At 44.4% G+C, this 24,525-nt stretch overlaps 1 protein-coding gene across 1 annotated transcript; it reads left to right on the plus strand.

Annotated features, from left to right (window-relative positions):
- The first annotated feature begins 72 nt into the window (after positions 1-72).
- COQ9 (coenzyme Q9) lies at positions 73-20,454 on the plus strand. The gene is made up of 9 exons (XM_055000930.1): positions 73-219; positions 2,305-2,467; positions 4,522-4,657; positions 6,889-7,031; positions 7,740-7,824; positions 11,292-11,396; positions 17,044-17,199; positions 17,890-17,943; positions 20,302-20,454. Exons 1-9 carry the CDS (start codon positions 159-161, stop codon positions 20,332-20,334), a joined length of 936 nt encoding a protein of 311 aa, XP_054856905.1. The 5' UTR covers positions 73-158; the 3' UTR covers positions 20,335-20,454.
- The last annotated feature ends 4,071 nt before the right edge of the window (positions 20,455-24,525 follow it).

Consider the following 24,525-nt stretch of genomic DNA (forward strand, 5'->3'; position numbering starts at 1 on the left):
TGCCCGGTTTAAAAATGGCCTCTCTGACAACAAGGCGCGTGTAGCTTCTCGCTGTCTCCGAAGACGGCGTCTCGGTTGATTCCTGCCCATTTCAAACATGGCGGCGGCCGCTCTCGCCTGTTGAGGAGCTTCCCGCGGCCTCTTTGCCCACTCTAAAGATGGCGGCGGCCGCGGCGAGCCTGAGGCGAGCGGGCTGGGGGCTGCTGCGCTGCCAGGCGGGTGAGGCCCTCGGGTAGGGGGGAAAGGAGGGAAACGGGGCCGGAGGGGGCCGCCCGTCCTGGCTCCGACGCTGGGAAACGACCCGTGAAGTAGGGAAGGTTCCTCCTGTGGCGGGTTAAGGTGGGAAAGGTGAGGTGAAGGGCAAGAGGCGCTAGGCAGATAGTGGCTCGTTTGCATACATTAACCTGTTGAGGGAGAGCAAACAGGTGTGGGCGGAGAAACTCGGGTTGCTTTTTCTTCCATCGTCGAAGGAGATTAGCAGGGGCTTATTTGCATAAATTAGCCTGTTAAGTACATCATGCAAACAGCAGTTGGGGATGGGCGGGGAGGAGGGACACGTGGGTTTCTCCCCCCCCCCCCAGGAAGGTATTTATGTGACTCCAAAGGTCTTTTTGCCAAAGATTTGCCCACCCAACCCCCTCAATCTGTTTTGAGTGCTTGGAGTTACTGAGACAGACAGGAGTGCTTCTGAGCATGTACAGAAGCCTTACCTTACCTTACCTGGAAGGCTTACCTTACCTGTAGTCAGGGGGTTTTTTTTCTGGAAAAAGAGGTGGCAGAACTCTGGAGGGAAATGAGGAAGAAACACACAGGATTCTTTGAAATCATATTTTCAAGCACTATTGCTGAGTATTTTCAAGAGGTGGCGGAACCCCGTTCCACCACGTTGCCGCTGAAAAAAAAGCCCTGCCTGTAGTCTTTGCGTGTTGCCATAAAAAGTGCCACATCTTGGGGTTTTTTGCAAGGGTGAGTTTTGCTCTTTAGAAATGGTGCACAGTGCTAACGTACGATACCCATGCCTGATTTTTTAAAAAACTTTTATTTTTAAATTTTCATAACATTTTCTAGTCTCGTTGACGAAAGGTGGTTACTTAGCTGCGACATAATTACAATAAAAGTATAAGCTTAAGTACAGTCAAATGTAGCAGGAAATGGCTGACCTGCAATGCAGTATTTACATCTTAGAGTTAAAATAAAATTTTTATGATGTTTAAGGCCATATACAATTTAATGATAATTTGACAACTTGGAGGATGGGTTCAAAGTGTGATCATGTGCTTGTGTGTATGAATCTAGCACATTTTGATCTCCCTTTCTGCATGGAGCTCAGGGGTGCCATAAATCCCTTCTCCATTTTATCACAACAGCACTGGAAGGTAGGTTGAGCTGAAGATGTGTGGTTGGCAATGAGGATACATGAGCTCTAAAATCCAGCAAGTAAAGCAAGATTTGAGTTCAGAAGCACCTTAAAGGCCAACAACATTTCTAGGGTATAATCTTTGAGAGCCAAGTGCCCTTTGTCAGATGCCAGTATGGCTACCCACCAGAAACTGGTTGTAGAGTCCAGCACCTGTACTGAAATCCCATTCCAGGGCCTAACACTGTGTACACATCTGTCCATCCCAAGTCCAGTTCAGAACATGTCTGTTAGGAGCTCTTGGCTGAAGATTTTAATTAATATTGGTTTAATGTTTTTATTTTTATTTTGTAAGTTTTGGGGGGCAGGTTCCTGGAGAAATATTCTCAATAAATGAGTGTACCGAGTTTCCTCTGTACTGCAAATAGCAGCTCCATGTGATAATTTCAGGTCCGGGAGATGGCAATGGGGTGAGGCTTGAGCATCATCTCCCCATATCCTGCAGCCCCAATCTGAATCAGGTCCCTCACACCTGAGAATCTAAATTTCAATGGGAAACTTCCGCCATTTGTCTTCTTGACAGGTACCGGCAGGCTCATTATCAGCAGCATAACGTATAGTTAGGGCCTTATGCCATGCATGGCCTTTGCTTGAAGACTTGCACATGTGAATGAGCCACTATAGAAAAGCAGTATAATTTAATAGATGAAGGCTCGGGCCTGTGTTTGGTTTGGTTTTTCTGCTAACTTGCCCAGTGCCATGGAGCAATCTCATTTTCTTTCATCTTCAGAGCCTCGTATTTTATTTGTTTTTGTTTCACCAGGGCTGTGCCCACAAGGTGGTTCACCATATAATAAAGCCATACTAACAATCAAACAGTTCCACAGCCTGCAGTCACGTAGTACCATACGTAATAATTTGTCTTGTTGAACCGGTCTGTGTTTCAGTCATCAGACGCCAGCTGTACCCAGCCCAGCGTGCCCTCCATGCTGCCACTGTGTGGAGGAGAACTTCAGAGGAGCCAAAACAGCAGCCTTCTGCCCAGCAGCCTTCAGCATCCGAGCCAGTGGGGGAACAGCATGATCAAGAGCCTCCGTATTCACGCCCCAGGTAACCTCTGCAGCTAAAAGTCTGTGAGGTCTCTCTTTCCCCAACGCACAGCCAATTCCAGGGTAATCCTCTGAAATGCAAACCCTTTTGACTTCAGTGTCTTCTTGGTTTGTTTACTTCCTCCCCAGGTCATAATCTTGGAATGACGTGAACGGCATCTTATTGCTAGTTCTTCCAATGCCCGCCTACAGGCAGGTGTGGAGAAAGCTGTAAATGTATTTATTTATTGAGATACTTATCCCTTGCTTTTCTCCCTGACAGGGACCCAAAGCAGCTTACAACGTCATTCTCCTTACCTTCTATTTTTATCCTTGCAGCAGCCTTGAGAGGTAGGTTAGGCTGAGAGGGAGTGATTGGTCCATGGTAATCTGACAAACTTCTGTGACAGAATGGGGATTTAAACCTGGGTCTCCAAGATCATAGTCCAGCATTCTAACTACTGCACCACACTGGCAAACTGGATCTCCTTGTGTTTTTTTCTTAAACATTTAAAAACTAGCTGGAGAAGTAAGAGGTGTTGGGGGGGCATTTCCCTAACGGAATCACCCTCTTCCTTCAAAGACGTTCCTAGCCAAGAGCGTGCATATCAGGAAACTGGGAAATCTTATTCTGATCCGATTTAGGATTTTTGTGCTCCTGGGCTGCAATTTTTGTTTTCCTGGGCACGTTTTAATGGCCTGTGGCACTAGAAATTACAAGTAGGGACCTGTAAGGATTTGCAATGGCATCTCATTTTCCCTTCCCCCACCATACTTTCTTTCCCTTCCTTGTCCCCCCATAGTCTCTCCCCCTTTTCCTGCTCTCTTCCCTCTTTCCCACCCACCTTTGACTCCTGCTCTGTCTCCAGCTTTTCCCTTCTGCTCCCTCTGGGCAGCGTCTTCCCTATTGCCCAGTTGTGCAGTGCTGACTGATCCAGACCCAGTGGCATGGTGGAAAACCTGTAAAGATATGCAGGTAGTACTTCACTATTCCCTTTAACCCCCTTCCGCACACCATTTCTTCTTTCCCACCTCCTGGCCGCCTCCATATGTTCAACTTTCCCTTCGTCATTCTCTCCTTCAAACCCACTAAACAACTTAGTTCTTGTGGCCATTTCTTACATGGTCAGGGTAATGCCAATCGCCACCTTGGGGTCAGGTAGCAATTTCCCCCAGGCCAGTTCGGCTAGGAATCCTGACAGTGTTTTTCCATCTTCTTGGCGTGGAGCAAGGGTCACTGGGTGTGTGGGGGGGAAGGGGAGGTAGTTGTAAATTCCCTGCATTGTGCTGGAGGTTGGACTAGATGACCTGGAGGTACCTACCAACCCTATGTTTCTATGATTCCAACTTATCTTTTATCTGCCACCCATCTTTATCTATATATCTTAATTTTCTTCATTTATATACTGCCTTTCTCCACAATGGGGACCCAAAACAGCATACATCATTCTACTTATCTCCATATTATCCTCACAACAACCGTGAGAGGTAGGTTAGGCTGAGAGTGTGTGACTGGATCAAAGTCAACCAGTGAACTTAAGCAATATTGTAGGGATTTGAACCTGGGTCTCCCAGATCCTACCTTGAAACTCTTAACCACTACACTACACTGGCTTTGGGGTGTTGCTGTTGAACAGTAGCAAGCAGCCAGGCCTGGATGAATCAAGTGTGTAGGAAGAGCTGTCTTGTCCGTTCATGGCTCCCGTAGCTGGATTTAAGTATCCACAGATCATGGCTATAAGTATATAAGATGGTTATGGAAAAGGGAATCAAGGTAACCAAAGATGCAAAGGGGTTTTTTAGATGTTTTATAGTATTCAGGGTGTGACTTTGTTGCTTCCACATGTTATTTTTAAGAGCCAATGTGGTATAAAAGAGTGTTGAACAGGAATTCAAATTGCTGCTCAGCCATCTGAAACTCTGACCTCATCACGCTCTTTAAGCCCAACCTACCTCATAGGATGTTTTATGATGATAAAATTGTGGAGGAGAGGGCAGTGATCTTTACCCCGAACTCTTTGGGCGAAAGGCAGGATGAACATGCGACAAAGGTTGTTTTTTCCCCCTCTCTCCTAGTTACACTGATCAGGGCGGTGAAGAATCAGAAGGCTATGAAAGTGAGGAGCAGCTGCAGCATCGGATCCTGACAGCAGCTCTGGAGTTTGTGCCAACCCATGGCTGGACGGCGGACGCAATTGCTGAGGGTGCCAAGGTATGCATCAAGAGGACCAGTTCTCCAAGGGACCGTGGGGGACATCCTTAGCTGGCAAGGGGCTCCCCAAAGAACTCTGTTGGTGCTGTTTTATTATAGTGACTTGTGAATTCTTGGTGAAAACTTTAGCCCCACCTTTGTCTTCGCAGAACAGCAGTTCCCAGGGTTCCATGATGTGGATGGTGTTGATCTCAGGAGTAAAACCTTGCCTGTGCTAAAACCTTTCCTTGTAGGCTTTGCTTGTTTCTGCTTTTTGTTCACAGCAGACAGTAATCTGGAGGAACCCAAACGCCCAGAACGCAAACCACATAATCACTTTTTATTAGGACCAATCAAATGACACATAACAGTGTGCAAGTCTTCTTCAGGCTGGATGCTATAAAAACAAATAGGAAAAGAAAGACGTTGGACATGATATGAAGTCTTGATGTAGTCTGCTTTGTGCTTGGATCTTAGACGTGGAGCTAATGCTGGTATCCAGGGACGCTCAGGTTTTTTATCAGCAAGAGGCCAAAAATTAGTTACGTTCTGCTGAAGCAGCACTCTATTTGCCTGCCTAACGTCTCTCCGCAAACGAAAACTGACATCTCTCTTCAGGAGAGAGCTAAGAAAACACTTGGCAATATTTGCTTTTTTTTTAAAAAAAAAATTTATTGGTGAGTTTATATTTCATGTTTAATACATACATTCCCATCATATCTAATTTACTCTAACCCCCACCCTTTCCTCCCCCCTCCTTATCGACTTCCAACAGCTTTCCAACCCTTAATCCTTCTTATTACTTAACTTCACTTCACTTATATTCTTCTATAACATAATATATCATAATATCTCTTACTCTAAGCATATTCAAATTATTTTATATATATACTATATTAAAATCACTAATCCACCAATATATCCATTTTACTCTTCCTTAATTAAACTACAATATTTGCGTTAGCTTTGGAGGTAAACTTGAGAGGTTACATTGGTTTGTAGTCAATTAAGTCCAAATTATGTAGTTTTGCTTCATGTTGCATTCTGACAGACAAAGCCTCTTGCTGGTCACGGTCACTGTATTTACTTAGGAAATGCATGTGTGTCATGCGGTTGGGCCTAATGAAAGTTATTATGTGGGTTGTGTTTTGGGGGGTTTGGGATTTTATTTTTGGACTACTGGCAACTATTTTTGTCTTTAATTTGGAGGACCTTTGCTAATGTGAGTCCTTTGGGTGCAGATTTACAAAGCAGAAATCAGGACTGAATAGATTTTGCTTCAAGATCCTTCATCAAGTGCAGCAGAGCACAGCCTCAGCAAACTTCTAGATTGCATTGTTTATGAAATTGTCCTCGATACTGACTGTACTAATCTCGCACTGTGTAATCCGCCTTGAGCCTCAGTGACATACATAAAATAAAGTAGATGACGTGGGGCCAAAATCCGAGATGAAAGTGACCAGAGAACAATTAAAGGGGAATGCCGATGGCTTGTATTAAACTGCACGGTTTCTCCAGTTGGATGGCATTTCCATCTGCAGAAAAGGGAGGCAGCAGTTTTTGGCAAAGAGACCCTCTCAAATGCACTTCGTTTCTCTGTTCTGTTCCTTGAGGTCTGCAGAGACCCCCAGGAACAAAATTTTACAGGCTTAGTGGTTTGCTGATGGAGGGGGAAGGAGGGAATTCCCGCTTAAGATAGTCCTTCAAAGCTTATGGTAGGTTGGATTTGTGACCGTACTTTGGTGTTTATATCATGCTGTAGGAGGTTTGAAACTGTTTACAGACATTATCTCAGTAATCCATACATCAGCCTTGCAAGGTAGGTATTTATTTATAGTTCTCCTTTCTCACTGAGACTCGGGGCGGATTACACAGTGTAGGTCATTGTGACTGGAGATTCAAAAAACATTGCAATGGGATATGGATTGCAGAAATGTGAATACAAGCAGAATGCGATACAGATCTACTCAGAATCCTGCTAAAGGTCAAAGGATGGAGTTCGCACTTAATACGAAATAATAGAGAAAACCAGTAAAGAAACGGAGAGGCAGACTGTGAGTAAAATGAGTAAGAATGGAAAATGAAATGAACAGAAGTCATAAAAACAGAGACAATGGATTTAAACTGAGAGTCTGGAAAACTGGTAAACTAGAACATTACAGTAATCAGCCCAGGATAGAATGGCCATCTGAGTGAGGCTTCAGTTGAATTGCTAGTTTAAATGGTCAACCTGTTTCCCTTCCTTCTTTTAGTCACTGGGTCTCTCTGTTGCCGCAGCAGGGCTCTTTCAGAACGACAGCAGCGAACTGATCCTCCACTTTGTGTCCCAGTGCAATTCCCAGCTCTCCGAACTTCTGGAGGAGCAGCACAAGCTGGTGCAGCTGGGGCAGGCAGAGTAAGTCCCATGCTGCTCCGGGGAGGTCATGCGTTCACACAGGAGCTGGCAAGCTGGGGCTCTTGGCAAAAGAAAATGAGGTATTTTAAGTTTAAGGTACATTGGAGGAGGTAGGTGGGATGCTGGAGTAATCGAGATGCGAAGGGAGTAGCAGGCAAAGATTTGTATGGGGCTAAAGGGTTTCTCAGAGATGCTTTAGAGAAAAAGGAATGGAGAACAGTGGCTAGGAATCCAAGTGTGAACCATGTGCACCTTTGTGCCAGTGACTAAAACAATTGCCCAGAATGCTCCTGGGTATATTTATTTATTCGTCACGGTGGTGGGATCTCATGCATGCCGCCTCTAATAAAACACTTGCAACAAGCTCTGTAGGAACGCTACTCGATATGTCAATTATCGGTAATGTTCAGTTTCCCTTATGCAAATGATCTTTCTACGCTGGCGCCTTGTTGGTTTCTTGCTCTGAATGTTGATGTAGTTTAGATCTTTAATTATCAAAGGTTGATGACTCCTCCTGTGTTAAAAACTGCACCAACACTGGAGGCAGAAATATTACATGTCCAAAAACACACCTTGGAATTTTGTCCCAATTGGGATGTTTGTAGTAGTAGCTTTCCTTGTGCTTCTTAGCTACTGAACTTGATTGAAGAATAAAAATCACAGCCAAATTACAGTAAATGCTCTTTCCGCCCCCCTCTCTTCTTCAAGGAAGAAGAAGACAGACCAGTTTTTAAGGGATGCTGTGGAAGCCAGACTGCGGATGCTGATTCCATATATTGAGAAATGGCCCCAGGTACAAAATTAAGATTACCCTTTAATATGTTTTTCCATAGAGCTCCATTTGTATTCATGACTTTAATAATAACATTTGATTTATATACCGCCCTTCAGGACAACTTAATGCACACTCAGAGCTGTTTACAAAGTATGTTGTTACTATCCTCATGACAATCACCCTGTGAGGTGTGTGGGGCTGAGAGAGCTCTGAGAGAGCTGTGACTGACCCCAGGTCACTCAGCTGGCTTCAAGTGGAGAAGTGGGGAATCAAACCCGGCTCTCCAGATTAGAGTCCTGCACTCTTAACCACTACACCAAACTGGCCCTCAGAGCTGATCTAGAGTTGCCAGTTTTTTGACCCCTCCAAGTCCTTTTAGGAATGAATAGTCCCACATTGCCTGCCTTTTTTCCAAGGATCTTCCTTGCAGTTCCAAAAGATAATGCGTTTCTTCCATTCAAGCACATTTGAGGCAATTCCAAGTTTCACTTTGATACCAAAGAGAATCTCCATATGATTGAGGGGTCTCAGAGTGGCTTTAGGGTTCAGCTGCCCCATGAAACATACAGTGGTGCATTGCCAGCTTTTCTGGTCCTTTCTTTGTGTAGCCACGTTTCCCACATTCATGGAATCGCCAGATTAAAGGCATAGTCACATTGCCATGTACAGTATGTGTTCTGCTATGAGAGGATCTGAACAAAAAAGAATTTTGCACATGCATGGGTTTACCCTTTTCTCCAGAGGCAGTGTGTCATCAAAACAAACCACTTCTGATTACATTGCATAGTTTCTGTTTTAATTGGACTCAAAGCTGCCTTATCCTGAATCAGACCATTGGCCCATCAAGGTCAATATTGTCTGCTCAGATCGGCAATTTTCTTCCAGGGTCTCAGGCAAATGTCTTTCACATTACCTACTAGTCTACCTGATCCTTTTAACTGGAGATGCCAAGACATGCAGACAATGTGAACATTGTCTTTCAGTATCCCTTCTGTTTGAAAATTGAGCGCTCCCAATATTGTCCTAGAATATTGTCTTAGAATAGGAACTACTGCCTCTTACTGATGGACCCTGCAGAATGCAAGGATACTTGGTTCCAAGTTGCAATGCTATAATATGATTAAATGCATCTGTTACGATCTTTACTTTCTTTGGGGTAGATTTTGCCTTTAATCTTCCCCTTACACCCTCTGGGTAGTTTGCTGCCACCAGGAATCTATTATTCCAAGATATTTTATTTAAATTTTCCCTTTGGTAACATGTTTAAGCGTCAGGCTCCTTCGTGGTTCTATGTGGCCCTGAGGATAGGAATGGGATATAGCAATGACAGCTACACTGGGATATAGCAAAACAAAATAAACTTTTATTTAGTCAAGAAGCGTATTGGTTTCATAAATGTAGTTCTCGGTTCTTAAAGTTACTTCCTATAACCTCATTCACACTGATCTCTTCTAAGGCTTCACACACAGTTAGCCTCTTTCTTCAACTCAATATTTCTCTCACAGAAATGTTTAAAACTCCTCAGGCAGCACACAGCTAGCCTCTCTTTCTCTGACTCTCATTCACAGAAATATTAAACCTGCTCAGGCAGCACACAGCTGGCCTCCCTTTCCCTGACTGAGAGCCTTGCTACAAGTGACATTTTACACGTGAAGGATAAAGGATCATTTTCGCAAGTCTTTCTGGGAACTGAAGTCCCTCTCCCCCACCCCTTTTCCTTTTGTTCCTTCCCCTCGCTGCCTGAAGAGACAGAGAAAGCCTGCGGCAACAGCAACTTTTGCAAATCGTTCCTCCAGTCACAAGCCTGCTCTCAATGATCTTTGGGGTAGGCAGCTGCAACTTTCTCAGCTTTCTCCGGAGCATTCCCCGCCCCCTGCCCCCCCCCCCCAGCAAGACAATTTGCAAAAGCTGATGTTGCCCTAGGCTCACTCTGTCTCTTCAGGCAGCGAGGGGTTCAGGTTCCACACATAAACGCTTCAACATATTCAGGCAGCCCACAGCCAGCCTGCTTTCTTCTGTCTGAAACCTTTCTCTCTTCACTCTCAGTCTCAAACTGCATTCACTCCGCCCACTCTCAGTCATCAACCAATCATATCCCTCTCTTTCACCCCCACTCTTCACCTATCTCACACCAAGCATTTAAAGATACATGCACACATTTACTTGAAATCATTACAGCATCCTTTTAGGGGGTCTGACACATTAATGCATTTACTGCAGGGGGAAGCCCCACTGGTACACAAACCTTGCAAAGGCAGTTGGCTGTTTTCCCCCCTGTCATTTTAAGCCTCTCTGGATTCTTGACACTAGTGAGTGACCCCCGCTGCCCATGTTTCATTAGGAAGCAAGTTAACAATAAATACGTTGTGTCAATTTTTTTCTTCTTGGTACCTCCTCACTTGATACATGTGCTTTGCTTCAGATTTCTGTAATCATAATCCTCTTGGTTGCATTGACTTATATTGTGTAATCTGCCTTGAGTCGCAAGTGAGAGGGGCAGACTATAAAGAATATAAATAACCGCTCTTTGAATGCAACAGAGCCATTTGTGGTGCTGTGAAACCCTTAATTTGCTCTGTTGCGGAACATCAGGCAACTGGTATATGGATGTCATACTTGGGGAACTTCATACAAGGATTCCTTCAGCAGAGGGGCAAATATATCTTCTGAATCAAAAGTCAGCTTCCCAACAGGATCTAAGTGAAGGCAGTAGAAAGCACTGGGGTTAGAATAGTGCCAAGGAGTCCACTGGGAATAGAATAGAATAGAATAGAATAGAATAGAATAGAATAGAATAGAATAGAAGTTCACAGTGGGGAGATATTCAAAGTGCAGAAGAAAGCTAAATTAAGGGGAGGGGCTCTGCTGTCCATGTCCCTGCATTCAGAGGTGAGACAGGCAAGCAGAGACGGGGCTCTTCCATTGGTGGCATATTGCCTGCCCTGGAGGCTTGCGTGGCAGCTCTGCTATTCTCTTTCAGGCATCAGGCTAAAATGTTTCTTTTTTTACCAAGGCTTTTAATTAAGGGGACGATCTTTTTCACTGGTTTTCACAGCCTGTTTCCATCCTGAGAAATGCGTTATGAGACACCTTCTAAGGGCGCTCTCAGATGTTCTTCTGTTCTTGCTGGGTTTCAAAATGCTGGTTGTTGGGTTTTTTTTTACAACTTCTGTGGTGTTCATGTTCTTAATTACGTTGTGTTTCATAAGTTGCTTCAAGCAGGATGTGTGGAGAGGCAGCTTGGAAACAGGCTAAATAAATAAATTAATGGGTTCAGAGTGTCTCATAAGAAGAGCCTTGCTGGATCAGGCCAGTAGACCACCCAACCCAGCAACCTGTTTCACACCTTGTAGGGCCAACAAATAGAGCGTGGAGGCCGAGTCCTCTCCCTGACGTTGCCTTCAGTGTTGGGATTCCAGGGTTTTACTGAATATGGAGGTCTCTGTTTGCCTCGTTAATTTCCGTGCCCTTTTCCTTCTCCCTAGGCGATCAGTGTGTTGTTGCTGCCACGCAATATCCCAGCTAGCCTGAACCTCCTCACAAGCATGGTGGATGACATGTGGCACTACGCAGGGGACCAATCCACTGATGTAAGTCGAAATGTTACGCAGGTGGTGTCTTTTAAAGAACTTTGGAATGCAACAGGAAAATGGAAAGCATTTTGCGTTGCATGAAAGCAGCCTTCCATGATGGGTTGAGTGTATTATGCGCTCAAGGCACTGGCTTTTGTCTAACAAATTTGAAGTTTCCACCAAAAAGCTTTGGATATGATGGAAGAGAAGGGGCCGTGGCTCAGTGGCAGATCATCTGTTTGGCATGTAGAAGGTCACAGGTTCAGTCCCCAGCATCTCCATTTAAAAGGACCAAGTGGTGGCTGATGTGAAAGACCTCTGCCTGAGGCCTCAGCTGCCACCCATTAGAGTAGTCAACGCTATCTGTGATAGACTGAGGATCTGATTCAGGCAGCTTCGTCTGTGGTTCATAGGTGGTTTTTAATTGTAAGCTGCCTCAAGTAGGATTGTAGTAACGGCACGAGACCCAGATCCAGATGCAAAGTCTGTCCCTCCTTTCAGAGGCGAGGGCTTTATTGGAAAGTTTTCAGGAAGTCCCGGAAAAGAGCAATGACCAAATATGTCTATAGCAGCAGTTACACATTCCAAACCAGTCGCAGCCAACTAAGCAAATATGCTGTGATCAGGCTTTTGTCTTATTTATGAAGCATAGCGAGAGGAACACAGTGGACCTTAAGACATGTAAGAATATTACTTAGAGTGTATGGGAATATTGTGCTCTGAGAAGGATGAGAGACTTAGATGAAACATATTAAACTACTCCCTGATTCTTCCTGTGTGGCATGCCAACTGACCAGGAGACCAGGAATGTAGAAATGTAAAGAGTCAGCGTGTAGACTGTGTGGTGTGCCAACTCCATGCCTACATAGGATTCTGAAAAGGCAGCGTAGAAGTAGGCTCAATAAATAATGGTATAACATGTACGTTGCTATTGCATTATTTTTATTTATTAATTTACTTCATTTATACCCCACTTTTCTCCCCAGTGGGGCCTAGACATTCTCCTGTCTTCTATTTTATCCTCGCAACAACTCTGTGGTGTAGGTTAGGCTAGAGTGTGTGGCTAGCCCCGGGTCACCCAGGGAGCCTCCATGGCAGAGTGGGGGCTTGAACCTGGAGTCTCCCAGATCTTAGTCTGAGACTTTTATTGCTACATCATGCCAGCTCTTTCCATTAGCAGTAAGACGGGCAATTTCCATCATATCAGCCTCCCTATTAGATAAGCGTGGATTAGATAAATGTGAATGGAACAGGAACTGAAATGACAGAAGTTGAAATGACTGGAAGGGGGTCCTACAGATAAGAGGGCCCCCTGTGATGTGCAAGAAAAGCCTTCATTAATCAGTGTGGACTGTGGGTTGCTCATTTGTGCTGCCCTTACGTCGCCAGCAAATGTTGGCAGGAGAGAACAGCATGCAGGTTTCACCTGCTGAGCGTTTGCATAGGTCTAACCACGGATGTAAATTCACCTTTACCGTAGTTGGTGTTAAGACTGGTGCACATCTAACACTCCCCATGGTTAGTTCCAAAAAGGAGGAAGAAATTCCAGGCTTGCCTGTCACCTGACAAATCAGGACCCAAGATGGATAACAGCCATGTCACAAAGTAGAATAAATATCAAAACATGAAAACTGCATTAAAATAACCAATGTGGGGGCATTGTACGCATGGTCAGAAAATACTTCTTTGTTTGCCCGGGCTGCAACTGCCTCTAAAAGCTTTATAAAATAATTCAGTTTTACAGCTTTGCTGAAAAGCCAGGAGGGTAGAAGCCCCCCCTGACCTTTTCCAGGAGGCTAGTCCTCAAGTAAAGGGTAGTCACCAAAAGGTCTGAGCTTGGGCATTTGGAGAATAAATCCTGGACAGAGGAGGTGCAGACAAGAGACCCTACTGGGAGAAGCAAAGCTGCCCCATGGGAATATGCAGGGAGAGGTGGTCCTTCGGGCATGTGGGCCTGAAGGGTTCTAAAGAGCCCTGAGAGCTGATGTAATGTAGCCGTTAGAGAGCCAGACTAGGATTTGGGAGATCTAGGTTCAAATCCTCACCCTGCCGCGGAGGCTCACAGGGTGACCTTGGGCCACTTGCACAGCCTCAGCCCAACCTGCAGGAGAGAAGAATGATGTAGGCTGCTCTGGATCTCCGTTGGGGAGAATGGTGGGGAATGCATGAAGTCAATAAAGATAAGCACCTTCACCTTGAACTGGATCCAGATACAAATAGACAGCCAGTTATGGGACGTTGGAATGGGAGTAATATGGTCACACTGGCTAGTCTCTGGAAACAAACAGGCTGCTGCGTTTGGCATCAGCTAAGGTTTCTGGAGCATCTTCAAGGGAAATGAGAGAAAGAAGCAGACAAATGCAAGGAGCACTTCTGATCTGCGATTTTGAGGTTGGGCAGCGTTATGACTCCACTGGTCCCACGGAGACTAGAAAATGGAGTTCTTTTTGTAATGAACGGCGAGCTTTTCACAAGGCCAGTCTCTGAGCCAGATGCTGCATTGCAAGCCAACATAGTGACCACATTTGATAATGTGCAGCCGTGTACCTGTCAGCCTTATTTATGTATTGCATTTCTTTCTGAACATACCCAGGTGGTATGCAATAAAAGATTTATTTTAAAAAACACATTAAAAACAACAGTAATAATAATGCAAAAAGGAACCATGCAAATGAAACGGAGGTTTTAGAAGGGGATATATTTAAACCTGGCTGCAAAAAAACAGTTCCTATTGTATTAGGCTTTTTAATTATAAAGTTGTTTTCTTTTTAGAGAATTAACAGGGAGGGTTCTTTATTTTAAATGACACAGGGACAACTCGGGCATTCACCAGCTCAAAACTCAGCTGTGTTGCTTGGGTCTTCTGCCCCCAGCTGGGCTGACAGAAAATAAAAGCCAGTCGAAAGCCATTCTTAAACAGCTGCCTAAAAATACCCAGGACTTATAAGAGCCATCATCTTTTTGACAGGACATAAAAGCAAAGTAAATTATATCTTAATTAAAGCAATTAATGAATTACTCAATCCATTATAAACATGAGAAGGGGTAGGAAGAACTTCTGTTTTCTAATGAATGGCTTTAATAAACATGTGCGAAAATAAAATAGCAGCCGCTGCAGAGAAAAAATAAAGTATCACAGAGGCAAATTAAAGAAATAAACCAGGAAGCCAAATAAAAGATGGTGATCTCGCACCAGGAAACAAAAGTTTTTGGAGTCTGCAAATTGTGGCTGTGCTTTTAAGAATCGATCATAGAATGCTAGGTCTAGTTTACTTTGTTTTCAGTTGTCCCAAAGACTATGTGGGAAAAGATTGCTCATTTAAAGCTTCCTAATATGGATTCAGACCATTGGTGTGTCGAAGTCAGTATTGTCTACTCTGAATGGCAACAACTCTCTCCAAGGTCTCCGGTGCAAGTCTTTCATACAATCTACTACCTGATCCTTTTTTTAACTGGAGATGCTGGGAACTGAACCTTGCACTCTCTGCTTGCAAAACAGATGCTCTCTCCCCAGAGCCACAATCCCTCCTATAAACTTTCAGGTCTTTGTTCAGCACTAGCGAGCAGTTCTACTTAGATCTTTGAGGAGCTGCAAACTGATCCCATGTGCCACACTGAAGAGAGATGATGGGTGGGTGAGGGAATGCCAGCCTGATTGGTTTCTGTTGAGGAATGGTGCGCGCGTGCCTTTTAAGTTTCTTGCTACTCTGGTAGACTGAATGAAAAGGTGATTCGTTATCAGCTCTCTTATACATGGCAGAGATTCAGTAATTGGTTCACTTTCGCTGGCATACGTCCAATAGATATTGGTCCAGAGAGAAAGTCACTTCCTCGCTGATCCAGAGGTGCAGGATTAGATTTGCTAAAGCACAAAGGACACTCTTACAAAGAACTTAGATGAATGAAAGAATTTTCTGTCCCTGAGATGGATGTGCCTCGTTGTCAGAGAATCCCTTGAAATACTGCTGGAAATCATAGAATATTACAGTGCAGCGATGTGCAACATTTGGCTGTGTGGCTGGCTGCTTGCCCAACGCCAAGCCAAATAGCGTTAGGCAAGCAGCCAAAAATACTTCTTTCTCTGCAGTCTTGGCTGACACACTGAAGCCATGTGATAAACAGAAGTTTTATTTTCATTGGAAGCCTTTTAGGTACAGGTGAGTTTTCAGGATGAGGCGTTCCCAGCACTGTCCCAAGAACCACATTCATTCATAGAAACACTGGTTGGTGTCTTGTTTGATGTTTAATCTACATTTGCGCATTTAATATATGAATATTGGATACCGTGTAGGCATCAGAGAGGCAAAGATCATGTTCTGAAGTCGGATGTAGATCTCAGATTATTTTTCAAGTTTGTAGCATGTACAACAGAGTCCTGGATTCCTGGTGACACTTTAAAGGCTGACAGATCTATTGCGGTACATGTTTTTGTGAACCAGAACCCACTTATTCAGGAGCATGAAGTGTGATCCAACAATAAATAGTTGTAGGCAATCTGAACATGGTCTCAAAACGTCAGACCATACCTCTAGCATTTAGTGGCCTTCTGGCCCCAATGTTTATGGTTTTTCTTCCTGATCTCACATGAACCCATAAATCTCTGTTATACTGAATCGGCCCATTGGTCCATCAAGGCCAGTATTGTCTACTCAGACTGGCAGTGGCTCTTCAGGGTTCCAGGTTGAGGTCTTTCACATCACTTATTACCTAATCCTTTTAAACTGGAGGTGCTGGGGATTGAACCTGGGACCTTCTGCATGCCAAGGAGATGCTCTGCCACTGAGCTGCTTGCCCCTCCTCTGTACCAGCCATGCAGATACTAAGATAAGAGCCGAGATCATTCACGAAAGTAATAACTGCTGATGATGTAACTTTTCTAGTTCTTGCTGATCTAAGAACTGTTGTAAGAGAGATCCCTAAACTATTGTATAGCTCATCGTTCTGATTTAATGAATTATTATTTTGTTATTGGGCTGCTCTTGATTACATCTCTGTTTATAAAAGCCTATAGAAGTGCAGAAGTTAATACTGGATACAAAAATACAGAATCTCAAGAATCGGCTTTTTAAAAATAAATTTCTAGCCATTAAGCTTGTTCAGATGAACTTGAAAGTAAGTGGATAACATTTGGTGAAATCTTAAGGCCAGAGGAGGCCAAGTTGTATTTTTTTGGTCAGTGTTATGGTTGCCAACTGAATAGCCAGAAAAACAAGAGCCAAAGGTGGTTTTAATTTTTTTTTCATACTCACCCAGGTTTTTGGGGTATGTTTTAAGCTATGTAACTTAGGTAAATAGACTTTTGCAATGGTCCAAATATAGCCTTCCTCAAGAGTTGGCTATATTGTTCATGGAGTGATGCTTTAAAGCCCACGTAGCGCTCTCCTCTCCGTTACTAACAAAATAGAACTATATATTGCAAAGTAAGCACAATTGTGAACTTGTTTAGTTTGCATATGTTTTTACAGGTTCATAATTTCTTGCTGTGAAATTTGTGCTATGCTAAGCACAGAAATTTTGGATATTTTGTAAATAGTGCAGAGTATACCAAGTGCTGGGCCTATTGCTAACAAGAGGGAAAATACCATGTATGCGTTTCTCTCCGTCTGCTGTTGAAATCTTAATTTCTTGCTGATGTTTGCATAATGTTGGTCTCTTGCCTTTGCAGCTTAATTGGTATACCCGCCGGGCAGTGCTGGCTGGCATTTACAACACTACAGAGCTGGTGATGCTTCAGGACTCTTCTCCTGACTTTGAGGAGACCTGGTCCTTCCTAGAAAACCGAGTTGCCGATGCCATGAACATGGGTCACACAGCGAAGCAGGTGAAGCAGTAATGCCAGGTTTTAAAAGAAATGTATTCTTGCACTGATCATGTGAGCTGTTGTGTTGGCCAGATTCACCTACAGATTTTCTTCTTTTAAAATCAGAAGTAACTTCACTTAACTGCTCATGCAGTACCTTTGCCGTTAATTAGACTGTCTTTTATTCCTTGATGCTAAGGGTTTTGGGGTCCACTGAACATTTCTAGCATCTGACATTTCAATCACCTGAAAACGGCTTCTCATTTCATATTTTGCATTAGCTGTATGTAGGGCTGTGCACATCTAAAAGAATAAACATTTGAGAAGATGTTTAGCTCACCAGTTGATTAAAATGGCCCATGGGGCAGCTTACAAAATGTAAAAGAACAAAATGCAATTGTTAAACAGCAGCAGCACACTTCATTGCATTTGTTGAGACACTTCTTCCTGGAGATTTCTGAGCAAGCTTAACTTCACCGCACTTAGTTCCAGAGCTGCCTAGTTACATTTGCCCAGAGCATTGCTGCGTCATCACTATCTTGAGATCCCAATTGGATCCTATTTGGATGCCTCTGCTGTGCCCTTTCCAATTTACAGAGTCCCTTCCAACTCAGTAACACTAGCTGGCTGTGCTGATGCCAACGATTCTTGCTTGGTTTATCAATAAGTGTGGAAGAATGGTAAGAGAGCCCCTGTGCTTGTGTTTCCTAGGTGCAGGCGACAGGAGCAGCGCTCGTCCAGGGACTCATGGGTGCCGCTGTGACTGTAAGTAATGTCAGAAGCAAAATTTCGTCAGGTTGGTGTCCTCATACAGAAGCTGGCCATTCATCCTTCTCACTCGCCTCTTCTTTGTGACCTGAACATCTGTTGTTTCATTTACTTCATTCATTCATTTATGCCCCACTTTTTTCCCCCAGTGAGGACCTAAAGTGGCTTACATCATTCTCCTCTATTTTACCCTTTCTACAATCCTGCAATGTAGGTTAGACGGAGAGTGTGTGAGCAGGCCAAGGTCACCTGGCAAGCTTCCATGGCAGAGGGGATTCAAACCTGAGTGGCCCACATTCTAGTCTGACACTCTTCATTGCTACACCACATTGGCTCTCCAGCAGGAGGATGAATTCTAGAGAGCTGTGCAGCTTTAGTCCCAAGTATAGTGGTTAAAGTGTCATACTAGGTGTGGGATGACCGGGCTGAAGTCCCCACACAGCTGTGAAGCTCACTGGGTGACTTTGGCCCCTCCCTCTCTCTCTAACTGGACTGCCTCATAGGGTTGTTGTGGAGGTAAAATAGAGGAGGGGAGAGCTACGTGGGGCAACTCCTTGGAGGGAGGGTGTGATAAAAATGTGAGAGACGTATAGTCAGGGCTTTTTTTCTGGGAAAAGAGGTGGTGGAACTCAGTGGGTTGCCCTCGGAGAAAATGGTCACATGGCTGGTGGCCCTGCCCCCTGATCTCCAGACAGGGGGGAGTTTAGATTGCCCTCCGCGCCGCTCAGCAGCATGGAGGGCAACCTAAACTCCCCTCTGTCTGGGGATCAGGGGGCAGGGCCACCAGCCATGTGACCATTTTCAAGAGGTTCCAGAACTCTGTTCCACCGTGTTCCTGCTGAAAAAAAGCCCTGCATATAGTGAATTCTGTATAGGAATACTTTTGTCATTTTTCCAGTGGAGAAACTAATGGAAAACTTCTCATCAGAATGAGTTTTCCAGATGCATTTTTAAAGGGAGGATCTGTACGGTAAAATCTCTTTGTAGGGTTTTCCTAGGATAAGGACAACCAGTTTTGGTGTCACGTTTTTCCGTTTTCTGCAGTGCAAGAGCAGGACCAAACAATATGCTGTGAGGTTGGCAGCGGGAGTTGGCCCTAGCCTCAATGCTAGTCAATATCTGTCCCAAATAATTCTACCCCAGTTAATGTAATGGGATTGTGTTGATTCTGAGCAAGGGCTTCTACGTGACACAGGAAAGAGCCTTTGATTCCAATGGAAGGTTTTGCTGAATTGCTTAATAAGCATGAAGGTTCTGGGAATTTTTCCCATAATCCATTGGAACCAGTTTCCCTTCCTCTAATTCACTGGTTTTCAGTATTGGGGCTCTTTCCTACAGAGGAACCTCTACACATTTGGGCATAGTGTGGGGCACACAGTTCATTTGGAGCACCGGCCAATGCCTATTGGATCTTTCTGTCACCCCAAGTGAACTGCAGTCCCGTTCACAAGTTACAGTACATACGCGCATACAATCTATGCACAGTGTAACACTTGTTTTGTAATTTTCATGTTACATTCAACACCTGTACAGCCAAATGTGTTGTTCAAACACTACATTGGTCCCTGGTTGCACGTTGATTTTTCCTTATAAATAGATGTAGGCACTTACATACTTTCTATTCGACCCAGTGGTCTCGAACAGCTGCTGAAGGTTTGTTTAGGCAGCTAATGGGAACCTACCCATGTAATGATAGGGTTTATGCAGTTGCTTTAGAAAGTTTCCGTATTTCTAAAATGGCAGCCAAAACTCTAGCAACCCTCTATGTAACCCATCCATCTTCATTGCTCAGTAGCCTGGAAGTCTCAACAGTTAGAGAAGCAGAATCTTTACAAATTAGGGTGAAAATCAGCTCCTGTCTGAGTTTAAAAAATTCAGGGCAGCTTAAAAGTATGTGGTCAATGGATTTAATTTCAATTAAGGTCGCAATTGCTTGTTCTCTCTTACGAAATACCGGCATATCTACCTGACAAGACTGCAGATGGTAAAGCATTAAAGATGTACACGTCTCATTCACTATGGCACGTGAAGGGGGCTATGACGTCTTCTAAAACACATGTTGTGCATTGTACGGAAGATCTGTCAGGTAAACTTTCCTGACTGTTGATCTAATCATTGAGAAATCCTGGATATACTTCTCAGAATGCATGAGGGTGTCCAGGATATAGATGGACAGCTATGAGAGAACTGAAAACCTCTGATGGCTGTGAGAGAACTGAAAACCTCTGCCTCAGAGTATGTCATCCCAAGGTCTCAGGAGCAGTGGCGTGGTCCCACACTGCATGTTTGTGGCATGTGATTTTTTTTCTCAGTGTCCAAAATGTTTCTTCCCTATTGTTTTTGTGTACTCCACAGATAAAGAATCTCACAGGACTAAGCCAGCGTTGATGAAGCAGAAGAGCTGCGAGGCCTATTAAATGGGACACAGAGTGCCGAAATCTTATTCTAAGAACACTTAACTGTCACACATCTTTTAGTGCTATTAAAGCACATGACACAGTTCATCAACCCGGTTTGGGCCTACATTTTTGGGGCCGTGTAAATCATGCCAGATCAAACATTTCTCTTCGTTCTGTCTGCCCTCCCAGCAAAAAGTAATGCACAGGCTCCACTTTATAAAATATTATGTGAATGAAGATTGGTAACTTTGAGGGTGGGGGGCACAGCATATCTTGTTTCCATCCAGAGAGACCCGGTGCATACATCATTAGCATCTTTGGAAAGGATGAGGACTAGTCTCCTTGCACCATGCAAAACTGATTTTTGTTTCTTCCTATTCCCCCACGATTGCATGGTTGCAGATACTCACTGAGATACTGCATTCTCTCTGCTTCCAGTTCTTTTCCTGACCTCCAAGTAACTGTGAACTCCAAAAACCAGCCCAGTAATGACTCTTCATTGTCAAAGGGAGATCCAGCCCTCTTTGCAAGTGTGATTCTCAGATGCCCGTGTCTGTGAATCGCTTAGAAGTGTTTCAGTAAAACAGAACATTGAAAAAGTTTCCTCAGCAATAGTTTACTACTACTACTACATGCAACAAGTGCTTTCAGAAAGCTGTTAGCAAGGGGCTTGTGCTGTGGTTTGTGACCCGAGTTACACATGCCACCAACAAGACTGGAAAATGTACCCATGCACAGCGTGGGGTTTTTTTTGTTTTGTGGTGGTGGTGGTACTCTCTGGTACTGAGTACTGGCACCTTTTGGGGGGCACTTCCTAGTCCTCGGGGGAATCGGTGCAGCCCTATATATGAGTACCAGTACTTCTTTTCTTTTTCCAAAAAAGCACTGCCTGTGCAGCTTTGCACAAACCCACCACCTTGTCTGAACCGAACCCTTAATGACTTACTTGTACGATATTAGCATGTCAGTGATCTGGAGCTTAGGCGGGCATCTCACTGGCGTGCTAATGTTGCGCACACAGCCCTGTGTCCAGACTCAGCTGCCAGGCACGGGCAAAAAACTGCACAAGGTAACTTTTTTTTTGCTCCCACAGTCATCAAGCTAAAGACAAGCTTGGCACAACTAGCAGCCAGAGACTGCAGGAAAGGAGAGGCATATGATCCGTACTAAGGCCTGAGATTATTTCCAGTTAAAAAAGGGCTGCTTCACACATCCGTGCTCATCATTTGATGACTAGCATGTGTGAATGGGCCAACAGAGAGAATTTATATTCCAGGTATTGCTTCAAACAAAGCGCTGTTCAACGTTGGTTTGCACGTTGGCTAGCAGTCATCCAGTAATCAAGAGTTGCATGCCTTATGGCTGGCACTGGGTGGTGTACGCATACTAAGTCTCTCTCGAAACAACTTCATTGGCTTCCAGGCAAAATTCAAACTGACGTCCACTGTTTAAAGTCCTTTACAACCTGAGAACCTCATCCTCAAAGGACTAAGAGCCAAGCTACATGTTAGCTGGGAAGCTGAGTTTTAAAAGAGATCAGAAGGCTTTGTCAATTTCCCCTCTCTACAGGGCCAGGGAGATGCTGCTCAGGTTTGTTAATTTCCTCTGCCTCAGGAAGGCTCTGTCAGTTTCACCTCCCCTTCTAAGGGGAAGTGGAAGTAAACCTGAGCAGGGAGCTCCCTGGTTCTGTAGAGAGGGGAAATGGACAGAGCCTTCCAATTTGTCTTTTAAAACTCAGCTTCCTGGCTAACATTATGACTCCCTTCATGTGCTCCTCCTCATGTAATTTGTCTCTTGTAGCTTAGTTCTAATTCTTCATCCATGATCTCACTTAGGCCCGCTTAACAGGTTCTGCTGACACTATGTGCATGTACAGCAAGATGGGCGGTTGCCTTTTTGATAGTGCCCCCAGTTCTGTGAAATGCTTTATCAAAGAACGCTAAAGACACCTTTGTTCCTTACTTACTTTTAGAGTTTGTAAAGGTCTCCTTTTCCACGAGGGTCTCTCACTAATATCCCTGGATTGTGAGCTTCTTTTGCTCACAACGTGGATTACTTTAGCTTCTAAGATCAATTGTATTTCTATTTTTTTTATCTTCAACTGATTGTAGGCAGCTTTGCGATGCAGGGAGGAACAGAAGAGCAGCCCTGCGGCACCAGAACAATGCCCCCTCTATTCCAGCATTGTGTTTTCCCCTTAATTTTCCACAAACAGGCCCAAAGGCTCAAGCCTCTCTCTGAGGTTGCCTCCACGCACAACATGGTGTTTCCCATTAGCCATCAGGTAACGTCCATTGATCCACGAATTGGTCTAATTCCTTGAAGAAATGTTCGAACAAGTAAGATTCTGAACAACGTGCTGCCAGATGATGGACCCGGTTCTTGTGTGCTGGATCCATTTGCTTTGACATCTCCTATGGAGCAGCACACGTGTCAATGCCCCAAATAAACTTCAGAGCTTCCTTAAAGGAGCTGTTCAACACAGGCATGAGGCGTTCTGGGCGTTAAAAACTAAGCATGCATTTTCTTGTGGGGGCTGTGTCGTTCTCCTTTTTTGTTAGGAACTCTGTGTTCAGTGTGAAGCAGATCCACATACACCTGTACTTCCACCCGCTGTGCTGTGGCCCTAATGGGAGCTACATGGTACACTACGTAAAAGGTGGCAGTTGGGAACTTCTTACCTGGCAGAGCTCTAGTCCTGCAATGCTGGGGTTTTCTGAGCATGACCGCAGCGTCCTCATAAGGAGGAAACTCTGTTGCCCGCAGGGGTGAGTAAGCAAGCGGGAGGCCGATATCCTTCGCCAGCCTGTGCCTTACCAGCCATTTGGCTCTTACCTGATCAAGCCTTTCTTCAGCTGTCGGGCCCACACTGGGATTTGGAAACAAGTGTCCCCAATTTAGAAGAGGGATGTTGTGGAACACTCTTTCAAAATTCATATGTGCACACGCGCACACACATTGCTACATTGAATAAGGCTTTTCAGGTGTGGTTTGCTATCCCTGAAATGGGTTTGAGACATTTCGGCCTCCTTGTTCTCTTTTTGTGTTATAGTGGCTGAGAGATGCTGATCAGGCCAGATGCCGTCTTGCTTTAAAATAAAGGCATAGCATGACTATTGGTAATATTTGCAGTACTGCCCTTTTACTGGAAGAATCTGCGGCCTGTTTTTGGGGATAATTCATCCTATGGGAACTGGTCCAAGGTGCAGCAGCACAGAAAAAAATTACAGTGTAGTCCCAGGTGCAGATTATGCTTTTTCAAAACCTCTGCTCTAATTTTTTTTTAAAAACAAGCAATGGTGTAGTCCAGGCTACTTGCTGTTTGCTTAACCCGCCTCGCAGGGTTGTTGTGAGAATAAAATGGAGGAAGAGCAGAATTATGCTTCCTCAAAATCTCTGCTCTAATTTCCTTTTCTTTTAAAAACAAGCATACAGTGGTAAGTCCAGGCTTATTCAGTGACCTTGGACTAGTTGCAATTTGCTTAACCAACCTCACAGGATTGTTGTAAGGATGAAACAGGAGGGAAGAACAAATGTATGTTGCTTTGATTTCCAGGGGGTGGAATGTGATAGCTATAAAAGGGCAAATATTTCCTTGTCTATGAGAAGACAAGATTCTCTGGAAAAGTCAATAATGCCAGGAAAAGTAGAAGGCAGTAGGAAAAGAGGAAGACTTAAAACGAGATGGCTGGATGTATTGTCGAAGGCTCTCACGGCCGGAGAACGATGGTTGTTGTGGATTTTCCGGGCTGTATAGCCGTGGTCTTGGCATTGTAGTTCCTGACGTTTCGCCAGCAGCTGTGACTGGCATCTTCAGAGGTGTAGCACCAAAAGACAGAGATCTCTCAGTGTCACAGTGTGGAAAAGAAGTTGGCAGGTAATTTATATCTACTCAGGAAGGTGGGTTTGGGCTGAGTCATCCTGTAAGTGTTTCCCAGGGTGTGGAATGCTAATGGAGGGAGGCTTCACTGTATCCTGAGGAGGTTCTTTTGCATATGGATTGGTGCTTGATATGCTAATCTTCTCTGCAGGGCTATTGCTGGGTATAGAGTAGAGATGGCTGGACTTAATAAAAGAAGCCACGTCCTCCAGTTTGCAGGATCTGAGCAAGTTTGTTAATGATAGGACATTTTGGAGGTCTCTCAGTCATAGGGTTGCCATAGGTCGGAGGCGACTTGAC

This window comes from Eublepharis macularius, chromosome 16 (assembly GCF_028583425.1).
Source record: "Eublepharis macularius isolate TG4126 chromosome 16, MPM_Emac_v1.0, whole genome shotgun sequence".
In the NCBI taxonomy this organism is placed as follows: Eukaryota; Metazoa; Chordata; class Lepidosauria; order Squamata; family Eublepharidae; genus Eublepharis; species Eublepharis macularius.